At 36.7% G+C, this 27,484-nt stretch overlaps 1 protein-coding gene across 1 annotated transcript in view; it reads right to left on the reverse strand.

The window, feature by feature from the left end:
• Nucleotides 1-5,588: 5,588 nt before the first annotated feature.
• The window catches only part of IREB2 (iron responsive element binding protein 2), a 58,860-nt gene continuing 36,964 nt past the window's right edge, over nt 5,589-27,484 (reverse strand). The window contains exons 10-22 of the mRNA XM_049852849.1: nt 25,721-25,821; nt 23,309-23,425; nt 22,022-22,181; nt 19,445-19,580; nt 18,372-18,456; nt 17,814-17,970; nt 17,374-17,498; nt 15,049-15,153; nt 14,813-14,955; nt 14,072-14,219; nt 13,862-13,984; nt 10,633-10,818; nt 5,589-8,638 (exon numbers count right to left, since the gene is read on the reverse strand). Coding sequence (XP_049708806.1) covers nt 8,528-8,638; nt 10,633-10,818; nt 13,862-13,984; nt 14,072-14,219; nt 14,813-14,955; nt 15,049-15,153; nt 17,374-17,498; nt 17,814-17,970; nt 18,372-18,456; nt 19,445-19,580; nt 22,022-22,181; nt 23,309-23,425; nt 25,721-25,821 — 1,697 coding nt within the window. The 3' untranslated portion in view covers nt 5,589-8,527. The remainder of the gene's footprint in view (nt 8,639-10,632; nt 10,819-13,861; nt 13,985-14,071; nt 14,220-14,812; nt 14,956-15,048; nt 15,154-17,373; nt 17,499-17,813; nt 17,971-18,371; nt 18,457-19,444; nt 19,581-22,021; nt 22,182-23,308; nt 23,426-25,720; nt 25,822-27,484) is intronic.

Here is a 27,484-nt window from a genome sequence, read left to right on the forward strand (position 1 = left end):
GCTTCACAGAGAAGGTGACATTTGAGTTGGGTCTTGAAATATGAGTAGTTTTACTTCAGTGGGGATAGGTGGATAAGTTGTGCAAAAACATAAAAGTATAAACATTGCTTTATTGTTCCTTTTTATTGCTGAGTAGTATTCTATGGACAGCCAGAAAAACAAACAAATCTGTCTTGGAAGAAGGGCAGCCAGAATGCTCTTTAGAAGCAGGGATGGTGAGACTTCATCTCAAGTACTTTGGACATGTTATCTGGAGGGACCAGTCCCTGAAGAAGGACTTCATGCTTGATAAAGTAGAGGGTCAGCGAAAAAGAGGAAGACCCTCAACAAGATGGATTGACACAGTGGCTGCAACAATGGGCTCAAAGATAGCAATGATTGTGAGGATGGTGCAGGACTGAGCAGTGTTTCTTTCTGTTGTATATAGGGTCACTATGAGAGTTGGAACTAACTTAATAGCACCTAACAACAACAGCATTCCAGGGTATGGATGTACCACAGTTTAAGTATTCACTCAGTGAAAGACATTTGGATTGTTTCCAGATTGGGGTTTATAGATGTACAGGTTTTATGTGAACATAAATATACATTTCTCTGAGCTAAATGCCCAAGAATGCAATTACTGGGTCATATGGTAACTGTCCTTTTAGTTTTCTAAGAAAGTGCCAAACTGTTTTCCAGAGAGGCTGTACCATTTTATATTCCCACCAGCAATGAACAAATAATCTCGTTTCTCCACATCCTTGCCAGCATTTGGCGTTGTCACTACTTTTTATTTTAGCTATTCTGATAAGTGTGTGGTGATACCACAGTGTGGTTTTAATTTTGCATTTCCCTAATGAGCAATGATACACAATATCCTTTCTGCTTAATTAGTTGCAGTCAAGCTTCCGTTGCTTAAAACGAAAAACTGTTTACCACAATGTCCAAAATAGAGCTCTTGATTTTCATCCTCAAATCTGTTTTTTCCCTAGGCATTCTCATCTCATTAAAAGAGACCACCAATCACAAAGAATTTTAGACCAAAAATGTAGGAGTATTATCAAACTTCCTTTTGTCTCATCCCATATTTCAGATTCCATTATCAAAATCATGTCAGCTCTTTTTTTTTTTTTAATAAAGCTTACACAGCAAATTAGGTTTCCCTTTAACAATTTTTTATACAAATTGTCCTGTGCCATTGGTACAATTTTTACAATGGGTAAGCATTGTCATTATTTCCATTCTACTTGATTCTGTTTCCATTGATTTAGTTTCCCTTCTTCTCCTTGCTGGCTCATCTTTTTCTTTTTTGGGGGGGTAACCGTTGATGATTTGGAAACCCTGATGGCGTAGTGGTTAAGTGCTACGCCTGCTAACCAAGAGGTCGGCAGTTCGAATCCGCCAGGCGCTCTTTGGAAACTATCGGGCAGTTCTACTCGGTCCTATAGGGTTGCTATGAGCCAGAATCGACTTGACGGCAGTGGGTTTGGTTTGGTTTTGGGTTGATGATTTGGTCTCATATAGTTAATTGTTTAAGGGAGCACATTACTCACAGGTGATATTGTTTTATAAGTCAATCTATGATTTGGCTGAAAGATGACCTGCAGAAATAGCTTCCAGTTCAAAGGTATCTCACGGCGACAGTCTTGGGGGTTTGTCTCGTCTCTGTCCGTCCAGTAGGTCTGGACTTTTTTTAGGAATTGGAGTTTTGTTCTACATTTTTCTCCCATTCTATCCAGGACCTTCTATTGTGTTCCTGGTTAGAAAGATTGGCAGTGGTAGCCAGGCACCATCTGGTTCTTCTGGTCTCATGGACTAGTTTCTTCTTTGAGTCTTTGATTTCCTTCATTCTCTTTTGCTCCATACAAATAGAGACCAATACATGTATCTCAGATGTTTGCTCACAAGCTTGTAAGACCCCAGATGCTACTCACCAAACTCAGATGTAGAACATTATCTTTGTGAACTATGTTATGCCAATTGTCTAAGTTGTTCCCCCAGATTATGGTCCCAAGCCTTTTGGCCCAGTAAACCAATCCCACCAGTTGTTTAGATATGTCTAAGAAGGCTGTATAACTGTGCCCTGTATGTGGTTTGCTATATACGTGGGTATATATATATGCAGCACACACAAACATGTATATACACGTCTACAGATAACACCTATACATGCTCGTGCATTTACTCCCATATGCCCTTCTATGCACATACATGCATCCATATCTACCTATGTAATCACACACATTTTTTGGTTGTTTTTACTGTTGTTACAAAATTGTATATGTTATAGCATTTACCAAAATTGTCCCTTTTACTTGTGTACTTATTAGTGTCTTTATTTACCTTGGTCAAGTTGTGCTGACTTCCCCCTTATTTGGGATTGCCTTTCCTGTCACCAAAAGTAACAAGCGTCTAGAAAGTGATTTTCTCTCCCTTTCCCTCTCATTTCTGGTAACTATCAAAGAACTTAGCTTTCTGCCTGTATATCTATTCTTTACTTTTTATAATAGTGGGACCATATGGTATTTGTCTTTTTGTAATTGACTTGTTTCACTCAGTGTAATGTCCTGCAGATTCATCCATGTTGTTTTATGGGCTCATTATTCTTTATAGTTGTGTAGTATTCCATTTTATGTATGTACCACAATTTGTTTATCCATTCACCTGTTGATGGGCCTTAGTGTTTGTTGGTGAAGTGTTTGTTCATGTCCTTTGCCTGTTTGATTGGATTGTATTTTTGTTGAAACTTTCTCTGTATTTTAGAGATTAGATACATCATTGCTAAAGATTTTTTCCCAGTCTGTAAATTATTTTTTAACTGTCTTGGCAAAGTCTTTTGATGAGCTTAAGTATTTAATTTTTAAGAGGCCCCAGTTATCTATCTTCTCTCATTCATGCATTTTTAATTGTGGTTGATAGACTATACTGAAAATTAGGTCTGCTAGTTTTGACACTATGTTATTTTCCGGGAACTTTATAGTTATAACTTTAACATTTAGGTATTTGATCTATTTTTAGTTTTTGTGCATGGTTTGAGGTATGGATCCTGATTCATTTAGTTTTGACACTATGTTATTTTCCGGGAACTTTATAGTTATAACTTTAACATTTAGGTCTTTGATCTATTTTTAGTTTTTGTGCATGGTTTGAGGTATGGATCCTGATTCATTTTTCTGCATATGGATATCGAGTTTTGCCAGTACCATTTGTTAGACTGTACCTTCCTCATTGGACTGACTTTGACCCTTTGCCGAAGATCAGCTGCCCATACATGGATGATTTACTTTTGGGTTCTCAATTCTATTCCACTGGTCTGTGTCGGTCATTGAACCAGTACCAGTCTGTTTTCATTACGGTAGCTGTATAGTAAGTTTTGAGATCAGGAAGTGTGAAGCCTCCTACTTTGTTCTTCAGTATTGCTTTAGCTCTTCGGGGTCTCCTTCCTCTCTATATGAAGTTGGAAATTAGTTTTTCCATTTCATTAAACAATGTTGTTGGGACTTGGATTGCATCATACTATAGATCGCTTCGGGTAGTATTGACATTTTCACAATGTTAAGTCTTCCAATCCATGAGCATGGAATATTTTTCCATTTATGTAGATCTCTTTTAGTTTCTCGCAGTAGTGTTTTTTAGTGTTTACTGTCTTTTACATCCCTGGTTAGGTTTATTCCTAGGTATTTTATCCTTCTAACGGCTATTATAAATGGTATTGATTTCTCGATTTCCTTTTCAGAGTCCTCCTTGTTAGTCTAGGGGAACCCAACTGATTTTTGTGTGTTGATCTTGTACCCTGTCTCTTTGCCGAATCCTTCTATTAGTTCCAGTAACTTTCTTGTGGAGTCTCTGGAACTTTCTATGTATAGGATCATTCCATCTAAATAATTTTATTTCTTCCTTCCCAATTTGGATACTCAACTAATTTAAAATATATTCTACATTTTTTATAGAGCAACCACCTTGCTCTACAGGTGCTATCAGCCTAGTACAAGCTGCCAGCATTTCTCAGGTTATGTAATACTTTGGCACTGTACTTATGTTATTGCAAACATGATTTCCCTGCTTAAACAAAATTTTTTTTTTTGCTCCACCCACCCTCCCACACCCACTGAATCACATCACTTATCTGCTTAACCCCCACCTTTGGCTTTCCATTACTCTTTAAAATTGAAGTCCACACTGTGGCCTTGAGGCCTTAAGCAATCTGGTTGTACTCCCGTCACCTTCCCTGTCACTCATTCTGCTCCAGCTGCACTGGTGTTCTTGTCATTCCTTGAATACAGGAAGGTCATTCCTGTCTCAAGACCTTTGCACTTGTTTTTCTCTGCCTAGAAAGTTTTTCCCACCCACCTTTACATGGTTTTCTCATATCATTCAGGTCTCTGCTTAAGTGTCACCTTGAGAGGCCTCCCTTTCCTCAAAAACTCTGGATATTCAAACTATCAGTATGCACATGTGTTGGTACTAGTCTTTGTGATGCAGACGAACTTAGCAGAATGAACGCACAATTTTATAATCATTCATTTATATTACTATTTAAGAGTAGGAGAGAGGGCCCGTATTTTCTTTTATCAGTGGGCTGGTGACCATATTTACAAAACATTACTTCAGGGTACAGGTTAACCCAGAAAGACTTAACTTCATGGGTTCACTAGAGAACAGCCAGTGGACGGAGGAGGTGGTGTCATCAGCTGGTTCTAAAGCATCAAGGTTCACGAATACAAAGCCCCTTCATCCTGCATCAAGAAAAGGCCATTTCCTCCTGTAATACTCAACTCACAGATAACATAAGACCTCCAATTCTGTCCTAAATGTTCACTTTAACACAAATTACCTCCATAATAAAAGATGCATATAATAGGGACGGTATATGCAGTACAACTTGTGGAAGGTCCATTTATTCATTAAATATGTATTTAGTTCTTAACCCACTGCCAGCAAGTTCATTCCTACTCATAGCGACCCTATAGGACAGAGTAGAACTGCCCCATAGGGTTTCTAAGGAGCGCCTGGTGGATTTGAACTCCTGACCTTTTGGTTAGCAGCTGTAGCTCTACTTTATGCCACCAGGGTTTCCATTCAGTGCTTAGTGGTACAAAAAGTGTTCGAAGAGGCGTAGATTAAGGAGAGCCAGAATCAGTGGGCAGAAGCTGAGAGGAGACAGATTTCCATTCAAAATAGACTTTTCAACCAACAAAACTTTAGTCTTCATCTCCTCAATGTTCAAGCAAGCCTGCCCAATTAGGAGATGTTATTTTAGAAGGGATCCTTAGTCTTTAAAACTCTGAAATATGATTCCATCAATCTAAAACCTCTGAATTGAGTTTTTTTTTTTTTTTTTAACTGATTATTTCCTCAAGGCTATTCCTATTTGAACATTTGCCTTGGATTTCATTCTTACTGACCCTGGACTAGAATGGAACTGCTGATATACAGAGACAAGAATGAACATGACCCACATTTTGGCAGGAGATATTGGGAATAATTAACATATGAACATTTAGGTAACATGTTTGAAGAGAAATTTCTAGATGGCATCTCATTTCTTTTTTAAGTTATGGTGTTTTATTTTCAATTACCACAAAATATTTTATACCAAGAATCAATGTGATAATACAATTTTATTTATTAAAAATAATTTACAGCATCAGTAACATACACAATTGTCATCAACTGAACTCTGCCTCCAATATATTTCTATACAATACTTAACATTATTGAACTTAAAACTGTTACACTGTTTTGTTGGCTTTAAATAATAAACAATGATTTGTAGTTACTTAAGTGAGAAATATGGTTTCACAGCCACATATTATGTGTGAAACTGATAGAAATATTGGTACTATCATACTTTAGGGAAAAAAAAAATTGAAAAGTTCATTCCATTCCCCTCTCTGTTACTCCAAATCAAACTAAGATAGGGTCAACATCCAGTACCTTAGTACCTTATCCTAAACCTAAAAGCAAAAGGAAAGTGTCTTTTAGTTCAGTCACAGCAAAATGCCAGTCAAATAATTTCTCCTTATTCTATCACTCATCACCGAGAATGCACAACACCATTACCATATATGCAAACAACGAAGACTCTGATTTAGGTCCTTGCTTTACTTTAATTCCACTGCAGTTTGCTTACCAGTGAAAAACCGAGCTATCTAGCTAAAGGGACTCTGATATGTCTCATTCTAGCGTGAGCTTGGGTATAATAAAACAGGAGATAATGACAACTGTCATCTTGGAAACATTTTAGGTATAATTGTAGCAACTCAGTGGCTGGATGACACTTTCAGATTTCATTTTATAGGAATAGCAAAATTCAAGGGCATGAAATTTGGCATGGTATGTAGCACAATGCTTTTTAAAAGAAAAAAGAAAAACATGCCGTTGATAATGACTTTTGAAATTGTACTTTAAGTCCCCAACACCGATTTGCTTCTCTTAATGTGCCTCTTATACTTCCTTTCAACAATATTTGTGATTTTTAAACAATATTTTTGATTATTTTGTAACACAAAATTACTCTGCTATAGTCAACAAAGGAGGTAAGTAAAATACAGACCAACATATGCTACGTTTTTGCAAACACAGCATTTGGCTAGAAGCAGAATTCTAATGTGCACACTGGGACATACAACCATGACTCTTCCCCAAATTGAGAACCATGCTTATTAAACTTTCATTTCATTGTATAGAAGATTAAGAGAACCTTGATTTTGTTCCTGAAATACAAGAGTTGCTAATGACGGCGACTGGACTAGGTAGACTGGAAATGTAAATACTTAATCCACAGCTACCTATTTTCATCAGCTTCATCTCCTGGATTGTCTGTTTATGATAATGCTCGTGCCTCTGCTAATATACGGTATGGTTTCAAAATAATAGATTTTTCCCCCCAACACAATCTGGAATTAGCATTTCTTCAATGTACTTAATAGGTATTTTAACATATAACTTGTAAATTCTCCATCTCTAATTCATGTTTTCATGTAAGTAAAAAACACCTGCACTGAAAGATACACAGTAGCATAACAAAATGAAAAGAACACAATATGATTTGAAGGTACCAAAGAAAGTATTTACAAAAATTTTTAAAAAGAGGGGAAGTAGTTTTGTCAAACTGTAGTCCATCTTATTGTCTGAACACATATTTGGAAAGTATTTTGAAAAGATTGTATAATTGATAATGTGCAAAGTTCTCAGTGGTCTTTACCCACTGGTTTGGTGGTTTTAGCTTAAAAGAAATACTTCTTTACTCTGTGCGATGTGAGCAAATTCTCAATTGCAGTAACTAGGTCATGCAGATAACTGCATGTGAAAAACAAATCACTACAATTAACCTTTTGCCTGCTAAGTTCAATTTCTTAATTAAAAGAAGGTATAGAGCCTTCTGAATTAATTATCCAACCTTTTTCTTAGGAGTTGACAAACTTCTTGTTGACAGAACATTCAATGTGGTGAACTGACATGCATATTAAGAAAATACGGTACTCAAACAGCAACAACTTAAGTGTTTTATCCTGATGGTCAGCTTTGGTTATAACATGATTAAAAGACTCATACATCCCAGGTAAAATGATGACTCAAAATGACAGGAAATCAACTTCAATAATTAAGAAATCATAAAAATCTAAAAATGCTTAGGGCTGAGCAATCATACAGAGTGGATAATTTAAAAGTCTAGATGAAATCATTTTAGAGTTTAAAGTTCTCGTTAGCAACTGTAAAACTAGTGTGGAATTTTGGTTAATGATACCTAAAATATGCCATAAGAAGTTACAGCATCCCATAAAGTGAGCAAAATAATCTAATCCAAGTAATATAATGCCATCTGAGGCTTGCCAGAGGGTCACAATAACAAATTACCGAAAAATCAAGGGCTGTAATATATGCAATATGTATTTCCACTGTTAGTACATCGATGCCACACGATCAGTGGTATTCTGTAATGGTCCATCTTCAGATGTGGAGGAAACCTTGACTGGACTGGATGAATGATTGTGATCTGGGGTAGGTTATATCCCTGGTTTATATTACAAACTAAGAAGGCCAGCTCAATTCTGAAAAGAAATATATCCAGAAAGTCCATTTATAAATCAGTTTCCAACTTCTACAATTTTAGAGTCTAATCTGACTTTTTGTATTTCAATCTGCAACTCTTAAACCAACAAACAGTAGTACACAGTTTTATAGGTGCAAAACTAAACAAACAACTTCAGCAAAGTTACTCATGTAAGAATCTTCAACAGCAAGTTCAAATTCTGCCTTTATTTACAAAATGGCCTGATAAAATATCCCCCCCCACAATACTTACAGGTCTCTTCCACAACACACTTCACACATTGATTTTAGCAATGTTAATAGCACCATTCGTTTATTATTTAAAATCAAGAAGATTTCATTTCAGTCACTACGTTGATTCACAATCATTTACATCCATGGATAAGTGGGCATACTGAGACTGTCTGCAGCTCCATGGTAAGGACGCCTGGGTCCAGCACAAACACCTTTGCACTTATCAGTTACGAAAGGTCTCCACGGTGAGCAGATACTATGAGAATTTTCGTGCCACAAAGTTTAATAATCCTCCATGTTTGTATAACGTTATTTCCACATCGTTTTCAAAGGAAGCAATTGCGCTGAACACTTTTCCAGTGCTTGTCTTTAAACAAACAAAAACACCTCATATCAGCGGTAAAATCTTCAAAGTTACTTATTTACTTAGTGGCAGGACCATTTGTCTTCATACTCAATGACTATACTTGCCAGATACTGTCTGTTTTCCTGGTCTTAATTTCACATAAATTCTAAATGCCTGAAACCCTTTCACTTAGGGGAAAACAAAACAAAACAACAAAAAACCACCTGAGATAACTGACCTAGCACTTCATTGCTAAGTTGCTAAGTAGGAAAACAGATATTCTACATGACAAGTATTATACAACCTAGAAAATAAATCATAAGGCTTATATTTTTATTTATTAGAGAACTTATACTTCACTACTCACATTCACATTACATGAAATGTTCGCTGCACATAATACCTGCTACTCTTATTCTTCCTAGTTGTAAAGTCTACCACCCCAACCCAGAATGCTCAACTTTGCCTTTTCTTTAGAATAGTGTATATACCTAACTTAAAATTACATCAGAACTGGAAGGGCTGGAAACAAGAGAAAGTTGACACATGTAATTGGAAGTTAAGCTTTCAAAAGGACATGGTCATTTGGCCCTCTGGGGTCCTAAGTCAGGAACTCCCCAGTGCTTCAATTTTTCCAAACTTAACCAACATATGATACCTTATCGCTCCTTACACTGCATTCAATGCACCCATATCTCTTGTCATACAGATATGAATACCTACACTAAACTCCTCCCAACTGATTTGTACGACGTCTTGTTTTTCAATTCCTCTCCAAGGACAACTTCCTAACCCCGACAAGACACCCATCTAAATCGGTAAATCCCACAGCATTCAGCATATTGCCAGCAATCAGTTTCACCACTTAGAAAGTGTAATTAAAATTGATCATGACTAGTAATTTTAAATAGGGATGATATTGGTTTACCTAGGTGAAATTCTAGTGCCATATATGGGTGCTTGACAAACCCCACCTGATGGGAGCAGCATGATATGGAATAAAAAACACTGACTTCAAATACCAAGAGATAGGTGGTTCAAGTCTCTGTTACTAACTTGCTATGTACCTTAGGTAACCCTCTTCTCTGATTTACTTATCTATAGAACAAGGTGGTTGGACCAAATGATTTAAAAGATCTCATTCAGATCTAATCTAAAATTCTTTGATTCTATCAGTAGATTTAGGCACATTATGCAGGGAACTTTTTTCTTTCTTATTTAACAATAAATTCTGGGGTAATTTTATGTGCACTGTTTAAGAGAGACACCCTCAGGATTTACTGGAGATGGCTGCTGAAATGAAAAGCACAAGGGAGGTAGGGTAAACTCGTGGCACTGAAAAATGCCTGGAGAGAATCAAGATGGACTTATAAACAGCTTTGCTAGGGAAATTAAGAACAACCTGCATGTATGTGTGTGCCTGAATGTATGTGTATGTGTGAATGCTAAACCTTTCTACAAAGGAAAAGACCAAGTTTTTCCAATCACATAGCTACAGAATTAATAAACACATCCTTGAGACAGTTTAACTGGCATACAACCAGGCTCATTATACTGTACACAAAGGAGCATGGAATTTTTTTTTTTTTCTACTGAAGAAATTGATTCCTTTTGTGAAGGGATTATCTCTGATAAACCTTTAATTGACCACTAAAAATAATGGGGGTGTGTGTGCATTATTTTGCAAGACAATATATGCCATTGTGTGACAACTTATACCAAATCAATCTGTTTTTCCTTAACTTCCAGGGTTTATAACCTCTTGGATTTCACAGCTCTCTCCATTGGTCTTTTTTCTGAACTAAACATTTAGTTCTTTCCACTTTTCCTCAGAGAAAATCACTGTATTAACACAGGTTTAAGTACGCAGGAAACATCAAAGTCATCTTAAACTATAACTTATGTTCATTAGTTGATATTAGTATGCAATTTACAATAATTATTTCTGATTCAATTTACAACCATATATTTGAGTCCACAGTACACAATCATGTATTTGAGAATTTCAGAAATACCTTTATATTTAATGTAATTCCAGGAGACAGTTCTTTGGGAAATGTTAAAGAAAATGTTTCTCTGCCAGAAAGGCCCAAGGAATCTGCATTTTCTCCCGGAAGGAACTGAAGTGGAGCTATGCCAATTCCAATCAAATGATCTTTGTGAATTTTTTCATAACTTTCAGCCAGAACAGCTTTCACACCCTGTAACAAACATGCATTTTATTTCCTCCAATCATCTATGAAGACTGCTTTATTAAACATTTTAAAGGGGGAAAAAAAAAAACTTCTGGCCTTTCTGCCAAAAAGTTAAACACTTTCAGGTTAAATCACTTTTAACCTAATACCCCATATTGAAGGTCAATGTTGCATCAAAGTACTTACAGACACCTTCTTCAAATTTTTGTTTTCATTTTTAAAAATTGTTATAAAAAATATATATAACACATTTGTTAATTCAACATATTTCAGGTATACAATTTACTGATATCAATTATACTAACAGAAGCCTTTTATAGATTCTTTTTCTGTAATTTTAGGTAGCTCCCTAAGTTATTCTGGTTTCCCTCAGCTACTCCAGGGTTAAGTACAGCCCCAGTGCCTACCACAGAGAAAGAGCTCCATGAACTGCGGTGCTGCTTTGACCTCAAATAGGGCTTGGGAAATTTGTTTACACATGGCAGGTCTAATACCTGTGCTCATCAGCACTCCCTCTTGAAATGTCACTAAAATAAAGGAAAAAGGGAGGTATAAACCCATAGGAACAAAGGGAATAGGATGAGAGAATTCTATAAATACTTAGAAGACAGAGATAGGTAACTGACTTAGCCAGGACAATGCTGAAGTTACAAAGTGGTAAATTAAAATTACAGAATGATACCAGTAAGGTCTGTGTCAATTTGCAACACAGACCCCAGAAAAGGCTTGAGACTCAGAGGTATGAGGTTCTTAGAACATTGGCGGTACTGGTTAGAATTCTATAAAAATAAGCAGATAAGATCTCCAGTTCAATCGCTACTCCTGGATACCAAAAACATAAAAAAACCAAACCCGATGCTGGTTGAGTCTATTCCACTCATGAAGTGCCCAGGTGTTACACAGCAGAACTGTCTCATAGGGTCTTCTTGCCTGTAATGTTAGTGAAAACAGATCACCAGACCTTTCTTCCATAGCACTGCTGTGTGGATTCGAACTGCCAACCTTTAGGTTAGTGGTAGAGCACAAAAGCGTCTGTGCCACAGAGGGACCTCCTGCTCCTAAATATGGGAGATTTATTCTTGGGAGAAAATGAATTAAGAAAGGCTCTAGACCAGTGTTCCTCAAACTTTTTACATTACAGCCCCTCTAAGGAGCCTTTTTTGAGCCCTGGTGGCACAGTGGTTAAAGTGACTGCCTGCTTACCGAAAGGCTGGTGGTTCAAAACCAGCAGCTCCAAAGGAGAAGATGTGGCAGTCTACTTCTGTAGGGATTTACAGCCTTGGAAACCCTGTGGGATTACTGTGAGTTGGAACTGACTCAATGGTAGTAGGTTTGGTTTTTAGAAGGAGCCTGTTTAGACATTTCCTTCCTGGTGATGCCCCTCACAATTTTAATACCACAAATACATCTTGTCTGTTTATGTATTTTATGTATACTTATACTTTACACGGAAACCTTGGTGGCGTAGTGGGTAAATGCTACGGCTGCTAACCAAAAGGTCGGCAGTTTGAATCCGCCAGGTGCTCCTTAGAAAACTCTATCGGGCAGTTCTACTCTGTCCTATAGGGCCGCTATGAGTCAGAATCAACTCAACGGCAGTGGGTTTGGTTTTGGGGTTTTATGCTTTACACATATTAAGAATAGGATTTTTTTTTTTTAAGCGACTCAGCCAACTTTCACTCTTGGGCGTTCTATCACTGCCTTTGAGAATGCATGTTCTAGACTGAGGGACACAGGCCCCGGGAAAGACTGGGATGAGAAAATGATTTAAAATGGGGGATTAATCTAAGTCTGTATCCTGAATGGGGAAGACTCTCATTATCTTTTCCTGACTTGGCATTTAAGTTGCCAGCATAGCAGGAGACCAGAGTCTCCTTCTTTGCAGAAACTAAATGGCTTCAGAGACAATATAGATACTGACATTTGGGGTTCTCTAAAAAAAAGGTAGCTTATCACTCAATTATTAACAGTGAGGTCCACTAACTGACAAACCCAGTTCATACCCACAGCTTATGATCAGTTTTTTAATGTTTAATTGAATGGTCAGCCAAGAATAAAGCCATATACATATACACATATATATAGACACACACACACATATATGACAAATACCAAAATAAATTTCAAGGAAAAAAAGGAACATATATATAATTGATATTCACAATATTTATAATTACTATCTGAGAAAGATGAGAGATTTTAGTTTATTCCTTCAAACTTCTAAGAACACTTATATTTTGGGGGGTGGTTCAAAGACTCAAAAAGAATTAAGTTATATGACAGGCCATCAGGTTGGGTTCTGGCAAGCCCTTTTACAACTACAACTGTAAAGAGAAGTATCTGTGGGTATGAACGGCATACAGTGCACGTCACATGACTACTCCCCTTCAGCAGACTGTCTAGTTGCTCTGCGGCAAAGACACAGTCTCAGGAGCAATGTCCTCCTGGTAGACAGCCAGGCACCATCATCCCCCCATTTGAAAAAAAAGGCGTACAACCATTGTTTATTAACCCAATGGAGCGAATCAGAGAAAATTAATTGAAAAGGAGCCAAGAAAACTACAAATGGGTATAATTATTACAAAGCAATAGTTCAGGACAGACTCTTCTTTCTCCTATATCAACTTCCTCAAATAAAAAAAGACTAATGTAGGTTTAATCAGAGTATTTAAATGCAACTATATATGTATGCCACTGTCATCGAGTTGATTTCAACTCACAGTGACCCTGTAGGACAGAGTAGAACTGCACATAGGACTTCCAAGGGTCTTTACACGTGGAAGACTGCCACATCTTTCTCAGGTGGAGCGGCTGGTGGGTTCAAACTGCCAACCTCTCAGTTAGCAGCTGAGTGCTTTAACTATAGCACCACCATTAGATGGGTATAAAATATAAGATTACTAAAAAAAAAAAAAAACCCACAAATATGAGACTCGAATAAGCATAAAAAAATCCAAGTAAGCTAAATAAACTTTGACAGGATGTTATCGACAAAAGGGAAGAGTTAAAATTCTCTGCGTCTAAGGAGATAAATTTTAAGAATTAATACCAGCAAATAGGGTCCTTTGGCAGCCCAGTCTCTTGAATTTCCTGATCCATATTTCTTTCCTGCTAAAATAATCAGTGGGATACCTTCTTTCTGGTACAGCTCTGCAGCCTCAAAAACATCTAGCTGTGGATTAAAACAAACACAAAAATCTTTTAATACAAATTTTGATCCAGTTAGCGATTGCCTAAGTATTTTTGTCTTTATCCTTACCGTCTGTCCTGATGGAAAATGAATTGTTTTAGGGGCTGGTTTTCCAATAAACTTATTAAAAAGCTTGATATTTGCAAAAGTGCCTCTTGTCATCACAGCGTCATTACCTCTTCGGGCTCCGTAAGAGTTGAATTCACGAGGGGTAAGGCTACAAGAAAGTTAGGAAAGCCAGTTTCATTCTAGATGGAAAATAACCACACGTTGAGTTGTAAAACTTGCTCAAAAATGGGTTTTTATTATGAAAAATTTTCAGCATATACAAAAGCAGGGAAAACAGCAAATGCCTGTGTCAATAACCCACCTGTAATATCAACTCATGAACTCTCGTTTCACCACCTATTAGATATTCTGAAGCAAAACTCAGGTATTTTACACCTTAACTATATAGTGAAATAAATTTAAAAAAAGGGAGACAATAATTTCTTAGTATCAAATGGTAAACATTAAAATTCCCCTGATTTTCCATTTTTACAGTTGGTTTACTCAATTCACAATTCATATTAGGTTCGATAACTTCATTTGGCTGATGTATCTCATGTTTCTTTTTAATTTACATGTTCCTTCTCCTTCTTTTTTTCCCCTTTGTACTTCACGTGAAGAAATTGGTCATCTGTCTCATAGGTTCCTATATCCAGGTTGTGTTGACTGTATCCCCATAGTATCATTTTACATGACCAGTAGAAGCTTCTTAATCAGTGAGAAAGAAATATCCTTAAAAACACGCTGAAACCACGTACATACCCTCTGTTGGTCAAATACTTAGCAGCAGCACTACTCCTAGCAATGCTTCCAGCAGGTGATATATGATCTGTTGTGACACAATCTCCCAAATATAGTAAGACGTGGGCATTTTCAACAGGCTGAAGTGCAACTGGCTCTTTGGTCTATAAGGTAAAAGTTCAAGGCATTTCTTTACAAAGCTTTTTCTGGAAGTTCATAACAATCTTTAAAAGGTCAAATAGTAAAGCAGTACTTACAAGTTTATCAAAAAATGAAGGACATCTAATATAAGTGGACTTTAAATCCCACGGAAACAAAACTGAATCTGGTGCTTCTAAGGAATTCCACCGTTTATTTCCCTTCTGTGAATACGGTTTTGATTGATGAGCCAAATGAAAGATAAAATGGAGTCAGAAAAAGAGGCTTACGAAAATGATCAAGGGAATAAGAGAACTAGGTTAGAATGGGAAAAAAAAAAAAAAAAGACATCCATTTGGAACGAACGCTAAGATAGTGCAATCTATCATAAGACATTTTTGGACAGAATGAATAAAGATTTGCTTCATCCAGCTTACAGCACACCAACTCTTCAGGAATACCCTAAGACTTAAGTTTCAATATAAGCTGAACATAAGGACTTTACAGAGTCCAAAAAAAGCCAAATAATTTAGAAAGATCCAGACACGTTGCTGAACAGAGATTAAGCATGTTGCGGGGCACAATGTGAATCTTTAGGAATATCAGCATGGAGAAAAACTCTTGATCTCAACGAGAGAGACACTCGTGCTGGGAGGGCAACTGGTGTGATTTAGATTAACAATTCTTTGGATCTAAAAGCCAGTGTTTAATTAAGAAATATGATTAAGAATGCTAATACCTCACTGGAAGTAAGGAAACGATTTATCTTATTTTAAGTACCTCTGCTTTTTTCAATATATTTGTCCTACATCACTGCCTATCGGTCCTGTTTTCAAACTATTATCCAAAATCTCACCACTTCCACTGCTATCCCAACAGTCCATGCCATCAATATTTTCTACCTTGGACTACTGAAATTGGTCTTCCTGACCCTACCCTCCTACCCAACTCTCTTCCCATAATCTGTTTACAGTACACAGACAGAGCAATCTTTTTAAGTAGGTTATGACACTACTCTGCTCAAAATCCTCCAAATGGCTTCCCATCTCACTTAAGGTAAAAGACTAAGTTCTTACATAACGGCCTAAAATTCTGGATCTCCATTTTCTGACATGATTTCCTACCACCACAAAAAATATATGTGCTTGGACAGCACACCACATTTGTAAAGGAAAGACAAATGTTATTTTAAATTTCCATCACTGTGATAAAATTACTTAAGAGAATGCTCTAGCCACATTGGCCTTGATGACGTTTCCTCTTTAAGGCCTTTACACTGATTATTCCCTCCTTCCTGGAAGCTCTGATGTTTGTCCAGATATATGGCTAACTCATTCACCTCCTTCAAAACTTTGCTCAAATGTCACCTTTTCAGTGAGGTCCACCCTCACCTACCTATACAAAACTACAATCTGCTCTCCAAATTTGCACTCTTGGTTCTCCTTACCTTGGTCTACAGCACTCATCACTTTTCAGTATACTATATAATTTACGTAATTATTGTTTATAGTTCACAGCCTCTCCACATGAAGATTTTGTGTTTTGTTCACTGATGTATCCCAAGTATCTAGGATAGTGCCTGGCACATAGTAGCAGCTTGGTAAATACCTGTTATGTGAATACATACTTTTTCTACCCTCATATTTATATTCTCTTCTCTTCAAAGTATGTGTGTATATGCTTTTATGTTTATAAAACACCTCTGGGAAGACGCATGAGAAACTGACATCTAAGGAGGTATGAAGTGAATGGCTAGGAAATAGGTGGGAGGGAGGTTTCATTGCTTATACTGCCATTTCTTTTGAATTTTGAACCATCTGAATGGGAGTAACAAACAAGCACAGTTTCTATGAAATGTGCCCACCTTCAGGATGCCTAATATAAATGCTCGCTATACATTTCTAATACATAAATAAATTTCTAATAATCCAAGCCATTCTCTAGTTATCCGAGATCTCAGATACAAAATGACTACACCTACTCCTCACTTGTTGACTATATCATTATCCAAGATTTCACATTTACAATAGTAGTAAAAAACTTCACTATTTTGCACATTAATGATGTACATTTGGCAATAACAAACACCGAGGTGCGAAGCAAGAGTAATGATGGTTGTGATGGTTAAGGTTATACGTCAATGTGGCTGGGCCATGAATCTCAGTGGTTTAGCAACTATGTAATGATATAATTTGACAGTTAGGTAATGATGTAGTCATTCTCTATGTTGTGATCTAATGTGGTCATCCTCCATTTTCGCACGACTTCATCTTTGGAACCTAACCATATTGGTGAGGAGTGGGCGTATTACTCATTAAAAACCGTGTATTCAAAATTACATTTTTAGAATTCAGTATTTTCATTCCATAAAGAAAGCAAGACGCATAAAATAGTGGAATAATACACTTTTATTAAAGTATTTAAAAAACAAACGAGGCTCTTACCTCTATTTTCCCTTTCAATGCTTTAAACATGGATAATATCACATGTTCTTCTTCCACCTGATGGACTTCTTCTTGACTAGGCCAAATATCATGAAGGTAAATACTCTTGCCAGTAGGGTCAGTACCTGGGTAAGATTTTAACATGATATTCAGTTAAAAAAAAAAAGATTAAAAAAGCTCCCTCAAAACGTTTCCAACTTTTCAAAGACATAAATTATTCAACCAGGTGCTTTAGGCTTAAGCACCTGGAAGAACTAATTACTTGCACATTTTATATTTTTCACATAAAAACAGAAATGAATAACACATTAGGGTAAGTTTTTCTGAAGTAGTTTTCTGAAGAATGGGTGGCCTAAGAAGCATTTAAAAAATACAACTTTTGGGGAAAAAAAGTGCATACAGACACACACACAAACACACATATATAAAGGAAAAGATACCTAGAGGCTCTGTCTGGAAATCTATGTTCACGGTGCCTGCTATGGCATAAGCGACCACTAAAGGTGGAGAGGCAAGGTAATTGGCACGAACGCAATCACAAAGACGACCTTCAAAATTTTTGTTTCCAGATAAAACTCCGCAAGTAACCAAATCACCCTGAAAAAAAAAAAAAACCAAGAATACAAACATATATATTCAACTAAAGAGATGGCACAAACTTGGATAATAATATTTAAGTAGTTTCAAATATCATAGTTCTGAGGGCAAGGCCACCAAAAATATATTACTAATTATTAGGTACAGAATCAGCAATCCTCCAAATTAAAATAGTCACATGTTTACATTATTAAATAATGACTCTTTTACATTATTAAATAATGACTCTTTTACATTATTAAATAAATGATTCTTTTCATCAATTTAAGATTCACAGGTTACTCTTCCCAAGAGGACAAGGACTATAAGTAGAAATACATCAATATGTTTTCTATCATTTAATAATGAAACATGTAGTTAAGAAAACCCATTTGGACGTCTTGCTGATCTACACATTTTACCTGCTTTACTGCATTTAAAACTGCTTCTGATAGGGGTGCTGTATTTCCCACACATGTTGAACATCCATAGCCAACTATTTCAAATCTGCAATTCAAAAAATAAATGTGATTGGAAAGAGTATCATAACATTTGTAAAGAAACGACAAGTGTTATCTTAATTTCCATCACTTCGGTAAGGTTCCTTAAAAGAATATTCATGATAAATGGACTGTTAACTTTTATCAATATGCTCCTTCCCAGAATTTTTAGCAATCAAGTCTGACTCTCAGGCATCTTATGTGTACTGAATGCAAACCTTTGAGAAGCCTTCATACTTCAGACATTCTCTAGTTAGAGTTGTTCAACGAAATACTGACAGCACCTATCACTCTATACAAGAAAATTTCTCTTCTACTATCGGCTGAGACTATAACATGACATTTTAAAACACTGGTACTGTGGTCCCGTCTAAATAATCCTCTAAATTACTTTCAGCTACTCTTCTAAAAGGAGGAAAATCTAAAATTTATCAGACTTGCAAAGGAACTGAAAGTTTATGTGGCATATGTTCCCAAATACCTATTAAAAACCCTGCTAGTAAGAAATGTAAAAGTTATTTTCCCCAAAGTTCAGGGACAACTTAACCAACGTATGATAGACTCAATAACCTTATAAAAAACCTCAATTAAGAGAGTCAATAAATGCAACCTATGAGATTTTACTCTTCTCTGAACTGATTTGTATAATTCATGGAAATTGTGTACAACCTGGTGCCATCTTTTATACTGCCTGTCACTGTTGCTTGGTTTTACTTGTGTGTCTTTCTAACTAAGCATCCTGATACCAGAGATCATGTCTCCTACTTCTCTGTAACCATCACACTGCCATGCTCATTGGCTATGCCCAATAAATGTTTCTGACTGATAAGGCCTCAAAGACTGTGTGGTAAATGGCCAAATAACAAAATAAGCTAAAGAAATTTGCATATAGCTAATTTTTTCCATCTTTTCTTTGTATATGAATGGCCGTTAACAAGTAGCTTCAATATTTTGCTGAATACTAACGTCAACAGAAAGCGATAACTGTCACTTACCCAAGCTTACTTAGAAATGGTAATACTCCACTCGAACTGAGGTAATGTGTAACCATCCCACTGCCTGGAGATAAGCTTGTTCTGATATAAGGTTTAACACACAGGCCAGCTTCAACAGCCTTTTTAGCCAAGAGACCTGCACAGTCAACAACAATAATGATTTATTACAGCAATTTTCTTTCCCCTCTCTCACTCATATTAAAGAAGGAAGGAAGAAAGAGTTTATTTTAACAAGCTGGTCTCCACATTATGTTACAGTCAAAACCCAAAGTCATGAATTTATATTAGTTTGTCCATTTTATACTATTAATTTAAAACAAATAAAAGAAAAATGATAGTAGATACATTAGCCTTTACCTTGTACATTCTTAAGGTACAGACCGACATCATGGCCTCACGCACGCTAATACAAAAACTGATGTGCACATATACCGTTAACTGAACGATTATTAAAGTGGCATAATCATAATAAAGATCAGTAGTCTCTGGGTGGTGCAAATGGTTAAGTGTTCAAGTACTAACAAAGAGGTTGGAGGTTTGAACCCACCCAGAGGCACCTCAGAAGATGGGCCTGGCAATCTACTTCCAAAAGGGCATAGCCTTGAAAACCCTACAGAGTTTTACTAACAACAACAATCATAATAAACTACTAGCAATTAAACATTTACTATGTTGTTGTTGTTAGGTGTCTTCGAGTCAATTTCAACTCATAGCAACCCCGTGTGACAGAGCAGGACTGCCATAGGGGTTTCTTGTTTTTTTTTTTGTATTTCAAAGAGAGTTTAGTCTTTCATCAGGTAAGCATATAGATGGGGACTAACTATTCTAATCCTATCAGGAACAAAACTAAATCGAGTCTAGGTTTCAGTTTTGTTTGTGCTCATATTGTCCCTCTTTTTTTTTTTTTTAGGGCCCAACACTCCAGGGTTTTGATTTAGAGCATGGTCTGCTCACCAAATTCCTTCTTCCTGGAAGTCTTTGATCCTGGTCTTTATCTCTTAAATGCCATAAGGCTGAGTGAAATCTATCTCCTCTTCACTGACTTCTTTTTTAAATTAATTTTTATTTTGCTTTAAGTTAAAGTTTACAAATCAAGTCAGTCTCTCACACAAAAATTTATATATACCTTGCTATACACTCCTAACTGCTCTCCTCCTAATGAGACAGCACACTCCTTCCCTCTGCTTTCTTTCCTCCTGTCCATTCTGGCAGCTTCTGGCTCCCTCTGTCCTCACATTTCCCCTCCAGACAGGAGATGCCAACATAGTCTCATTTGTCTACTTGATCCAAGAGGCTCGTTCTTTACCAGTATCATTTTCCATCCCAAACTCCAGTCAAATCCATCTGAAGAGTTGGCTTTGGGAATGGTTCCTGTCTTGGGCTAACAGAAGGTTTGAGGACCATGGCCTCCGGGGTCCTTCTAGTCCCAGTCTGACCATTAAGTCTGGTCTTTCTATGAGAATTTGGGGTCTGCATCCCACTGCTCTCCTGATCCCTCAGGGGTCCTCTGTTGTGTTCCCTGTCAGGGCAGTCATTGGTTGTGGCTGGGCACCATTTAGTTCTTCTGGTCTCAGGCTTATGTAGTCTCTGGTTTATGTGGTCCTTCTGTCTCTTAGGCTCATAATTACCTTGTGTCTTTGGTGTTCTTCATTCTTCCTTGCTCCTGGTAGGTTGGGACCAATTGATGCAGCTTAGATGGCCGCTTGCTAGTATTTAAGACCCCAGACGCCACTGTTCAAAGTGGGATGCAGAATGTTCTCTTAATACATTTTATTATGCCAATTGACTTAGATGTCGCCTGAAACCATGGTCCCATAGGGGTTTCTAGGTTGTAATCTTTATGGGAGCAGACCACCAGGTCTTTCTCCTGTGGAGCACTGGTGGGTTTGAACTGCCAACACTTCAGTTAGCAGCCAAGTGCTTAACCACTGTGTCACCAGGGCTACCTGGCATTTACTATACACAGTTTCATTCATTAATTGTTCCAAGTGTATCTAATTGATTTCATTTACATTCCTTGTCAACGATCTTTTACTTCCTTTATATCCCCAATGGAATCTAGTACACGCTGTGCTAAGCTTCTAACAGATAGTAAAAAAATACTTGATTAACTATATTTCTAAATTACCTGAAAAAGCAGATATACCCAGAACTAATCGACATGTAAGTTATAGCTAAAAAACGAATAAAAAAACTCGACCTACCTTCTATGTAATAAAAACAAAATTAACAACACAAACCAACTCTAGACTCCTCACCATAACAAACCCAATCTACTGCCGTCGGGTTGATTCCAACTCATAGTGACCCTACAGGACAGATAAGAACTGCTCCATCTCCAAGGAGCGCCTCATGGATTCAAACTGCTAACCTTTTGATTAGCAGCTGAACTCTTAACTACTACGTCACCAGGGTTTTCCCAGGCTCCTTAAGGCTTACTTAAAATCTTAGGAAGTCTCTTATAACAAACCTAGACATTGGTACTTACACATAAATCTAAGAAATTGAAAGTGAATACATCAGAAAAGTGAAAATAATTTAGCAAAGGAAAATGCATGGCTATAAACCACAACCTACCTGCAGCAAGCATGACAGATGGATTGCAGTTATTGGTACAACTGATAACTGCAGCAATGACCACAGACCCATGAGACAGCTTATAGTCACTTCCTTCATAATGAATAGAGACGGTATCATTTTGTTTTTCAGCTGCAATTTGGAAGCCTTTAAATCCAACCTATATAAAAGTACACATAAACATAAACTAAATATTCTGGGCATGTATACAAAAAAAGACTGGTAGAAAATACAGCAGGTCCTTGGCATTTGAAGACTTGAATTTCAAAGTTCTGACTATCTGTGAGTGACACTGAAAGTCCACATTCAGTGTTTTAACTGAGCTGAAACATGAAATCTGAACAGTCATAGTAAGAGTCTAGTGTTCATAAGCAAAGCTTTCATCTACTGAATAAGTCCAGCCAACTACCAGGATCCATGTCTTATTTGGCTTTGTTCGTCTGTATTCATTCCTGCTTATAGTAATTCTCATGAGATGGCACAATTTTTTTTGTTGTTACTGTTAAAAATGGCCCTTGAGATTTGCTTCAAAATAATCCTGTGTGGGTGTGTGTGTGTATGAAGTGATAAAACAAAATTGGCTAGGATTTGATAATAGATGAAGCTGAGAGACAGGCACATGGGAATTCATTACACTGTTTTGCTTCTGTACAAGTCTGACATTTTCTACAATAAAAGTAATTATAAAAGAAAGGCTCTGAAAAGAAAGCCTTCAAAATAGAATAGAGAGAAAGTGACAATACTGAAGTCAAGATTCTCAGACAAAAAGTATAAATCTCAAAAAGCCAAAGAGGTCACTTGTTATTCAGATATATCTTATCATATTTTATGAGTGTAATTATACAGTACAGGTTTTTTTGTTGTTGTTTGTTTTCCTTCTAGTTTGGTGAGTTACAAAAGTCTAGAGCAGTGCTGTCCACCAGAACTCTCTGCGATGTCAGAAATACTCCATATCTGTGCTGCTGACACAGGAGCCACAACCACACGTGGCTATTCAGCACTCGACATCAGGCTATTATGACTAAGAAACAATTTTTAACTTCATTAAATTTTAACTAATCCAAATAGGCATAATCAACCTCTAATCCTCACAGCGCAAGTGAGAATAAGCTTATCAAATTACTGACACACACTGGACGAAGGAGAAAGAGGGGCTGCTGGGATGTGACAAAACACACAATAATCTTAACAGTGGGCTGAGTTTATCGGTCACATTGTCGGTTCTTTATTCCACATTTAGCATAAATACATAGTTTGACAAATAAAGATAGCAATAAAGTAATCTACCTTCTCATTTAAGCAAGCTTGAAAATCACTTTTCATATCTGTCACAGCAACTCTATCCTGAGGTCTTTTTGGACCACTGACAGATGGAACTATTGAATTCAGATTAATCTGAATCACCTAGGAAATGAGAAAGTAAAAAGGAATTAGAATTTACAACTACAGATTCCAATTCAAGAATTACTTTCTGAAGCAGAATAAGTATATTCACACTTGTTTTAATGCAATTTGTTGTAATGGTGAAATACACCTCCAGAAATAGATTTTAAAACAAGCCCATTTAAATTTACATAACATTACATAAAAATTTGCTAAAAGATTAGCAGACCATTACACCAACTGCTACAATACCAACTATGTAGTCTATGTAAAATATCTGGGTCCCCAAATGTTTTTCCCCACAACGATAAATATTTTCTTAGCAGACACCTGAAGATACAGTAGATGCCCGTGCCAGCTATCTATCGAGTTATTGCCGCTGGGCTCTGTATTCCCCTTCTTTGCCTGCTCGTGACAATGGATATGGACCTAGTAAACACTTCTCCTTTGTCAGCTCACAGGATACTAAGCCTGGTCAGCTGAATGCTGGAGGGACATGAAGGAGAAAAGGGTTTTCTCTTCCTGGCTGGTTCTGAGGTATCTTGCTAACTAGGCTCTTGCAGACCATGCTTATACTCTTTGGTTTAGATATTGTATTTTGTTAAAATCCCACTTCTCCATTATGCTTCTATTTCTTCTAGTATTCCTACCATTTTCCTTTGTGCATTTTACTTGGGATATAATCAATCCAAATTAAGATTCTCTTCATAATTATTTAATAGCCCTGTTTATTCTGATTGATCACAACTGCAACACCTGCTTTTCTTACACTTTCATGTGATGGGTTCAGCTGATCCTAGTCTCTGCCTTTAAGTGTGTATTTAAGGAGTTTCTCTTGAAATCAACACCCTCATGGGTTTTAGTATTTTAGCTTTGTTTCTTAATCTGATTAGCTTTTTTTTAAACAGGCAAATTTATTCCACTTTATTCTAACAGCCAAATTTTTCAATTTAACTTTTCTTATTCTTTCCATTTATATCTTTTTTTTTTTTTTTAAACGTAGACAAAGTACTAGATTCAATAAACAGAACTAGAAGGGATCTCAGAAATGATCACAGAAGTTAGAAGACTTTACCAAAGTGCCACATAAATTCAATTTCTATGGGTTCTAATATCAGTCCTCAGTACTCCGGTACGTATTCATTTGTTCCACCTAACATGCTTACTGAATATGTATCTACCATGTATCAGGCAATGTTTTAGGAGCTGGAGATACAGGGCCAAACAAAACAGACCAAGTTCCTGTCCTCATGAAGTTACTTGCATTCTTGTTGGGGGAAGACAGACAAACAAGTATACAAATTGTTGATAACACATGCTATGAAGAAAAATAAAGCTGGGTGAGAAAACAGATTTCCCTACAAAGAATAGGTTAACAAATTAACCAGACCTTTGATAAAAGCCAACTATTTTTGATCCCTGACATGCCCCTAGAAAAAGAATTTTCTTAAAATTAAGACTTTCCTAAAAATTAATTCTACCTAGCATTTCGATGGAAGTACAAATTTCCAACAGATAATACTTTCTTAGATTATACAGTATCTTTAAAACTAACATTTAAGACCGCGTCATCATATAATCCTTTCACAGTACTGAAAATTTTGCAAAATATAATTATCAACCACATGCAGACATCATGGAAACAAATATTTTGGAAGAATATCACAGTACTCCTTTATGATAAAGTAAACACAGAGAAACAAACAGGGTGATAAATTAAGAGTCAATTACATATTTTAAATGCTAAAAAAAAGGTAAGCTCAATAAAATGTTATAAAATTTACTGTAATAAAAGTCTGTGCAAAATTGGAATGAATAAAAACAAACTAGTGGGTCACAGGAAACCCTGGTGGTGTAGTGGTTAAGAGCTACGGCTGCTAACCAAGAAGTCAGCAGTTGGAATCCACCAATTTGAATTTAGACTGTTCCAATGTTCCTTGGAAACTGTATGGGGCAGTTCTACTCAGGCCAGTAGGGGTGCTGTGAGTGGGAATCGACTCGACAGCAATGGGTTTGGTTTTCTGGGGGTTTAGTGGGTCACAAATAACATTTGTTAAGTAATAATAATAATAGCTAACGCTTATTGAGCACTTACTATGTGTCTGGAACTGCTCTATAAATTTGTATTTAATTCCCTTAAGGACGAGGTAGATTTTAACTTCAGATTTTACAGGTGAGAAAATGAACGCAGAAAGGCTAAATAAACTGCCCAAAGTTTTACGGCTAGTAAGTCACACAGCTGGGATTCAAACTCCGAGGGTCAGGCTCCAGAATTCACAATTTAAACTACTATTAAATAGATTATTCTGCATATACCTGGGAGTATTCAGGTTCTCCTGAAGAATTATGGTCATTCTGAAACAATTTCACAGCTTTAAGGTATGTTTCCATTGACTCTAGTTTGGGTTTGTCAAAACCTAAAAAGAAGATGAGCAAAAAGAAATTCGGTAGGAAGCATTTGAAATCTTTGGGGGTTAGGCTGCTGAATTCCAATGATGGGGAAAAACAAAAATTACACCTCTCTCTTTAAGTTATTCGATCATAGACACAATAATACTGAGCCAGTTCAATAAAACACACCAAAAAAATACTACTTTCAGAATAAGAACCAATAATGAAACTGAACGTAATAGATTACTACTAGCCATGAAGGGAGAAATTCACCACTTTTCCCTACATAACAAACAACATTAACAGTCAAAATGAAATAAACAAAAGATAAGAATAGCTTCACAGAGCAGAAAAATAAAGACTTCTACCAAGATTTTCCAGAAATTAAAAGAATTTAGATGCTAACAATTTAAAAAGTTTCCAGTTGAACATTTGGGTACTTATTTGTAAGCCCGGTGAGAATAAAGAACTGTGGCAGACTGTATTTTTCTATGATGGCCACAATATATATCCCATCTCACATGTTCTTAAAATGTAATGACGACATTCATCCATCAAGAGGTGAAATCTGTGTTCATTCCTCTTGGACCTGAGCAGACATTTATAACTATCTTGACCAAAAGAATATGGTGGAAATGATGCTATGTGAATTCTGAAGCCAAGTCATAAAAGGCAATGTGATTTTCACCTGGCACTGTCTTGGGATGCTTACCCTTGAAAAGTCACCATGTTGTGAGAAAGCTCAGTCTACATGGAGAGATCACACGTGAGTGTTCGGGTTGAAAACCCTAGGTGAGCCCTTAACTGACAGCACTAACTGCCAGAGATGTGTGTGAAAAAGCCTTCATAATTCCAGGATCTAGCCTTCAAGCCTGCGAGTTGACCACCCAGACATCAAGAAGCAGAGACACATTGTTTCTGTCTGAGTTACTGACCCACAAAAATCATGAGGTAATAAATTATTGTTGTTTTAAGTTACTCAGTTTTAGGATAATGTTACACAGTAACAGATCATTAATACATTAACTCAGATTAACACATAAAGAAATAAGGCATCTCTAACTATTCTCTTTTGAACGTTCTACCAACCAAAATCCAGGTAACAGAAAGCTTCGCATTATATGGTAATCATTCCCTTCAGGGTTCCAAACAACTAGTCATATGTTTTACCATTTGACTCACTTACTTATAACAATCTGCCTTCAAGCTGAAAAATACTAGAAAATTACTACAAAATACACCTATGACTACAGATAAGTAGCTCAGCAATGATCTCTTAAAAAAAGGGAAGTCCATCAAATAAGAGATTCTGCTTTTTTAGAACAGCAGCTTTATAAAATATCAACGTATTGTTTTTCAGGTACTTCCTATTTTAAATTAAACAGTGAACAGAAGAATGGTAAAAGCTGATAATAATCAAGCTATGAAAAGACGTGGAAGCTGTAGCTCTAAGCTGCTTTTCACAAAAGCATGGCTTCTTATTAAGACAGAGCACTGGTCCCCAAACTTTTTTGTCTGATGTCTTCTCTAATCATCGCTATAGGAAGGGATAGCTGTGAATATGCTCAAGATTGACTTCCTTTAAATTGCAACCTCTGATCCCTAAGCTGAAGCGAAGATATCCACCATTATGTAGAAAGTGAGACAAGGATCAGCAGTTTTGAATAACTCCTTTAAATGGCTGTGAAG

The sequence above is a fragment of the Elephas maximus genome, chromosome 13 (genome assembly GCF_024166365.1).
Source record: "Elephas maximus indicus isolate mEleMax1 chromosome 13, mEleMax1 primary haplotype, whole genome shotgun sequence".
NCBI classification, from domain to species: Eukaryota; Metazoa; Chordata; class Mammalia; order Proboscidea; family Elephantidae; genus Elephas; species Elephas maximus.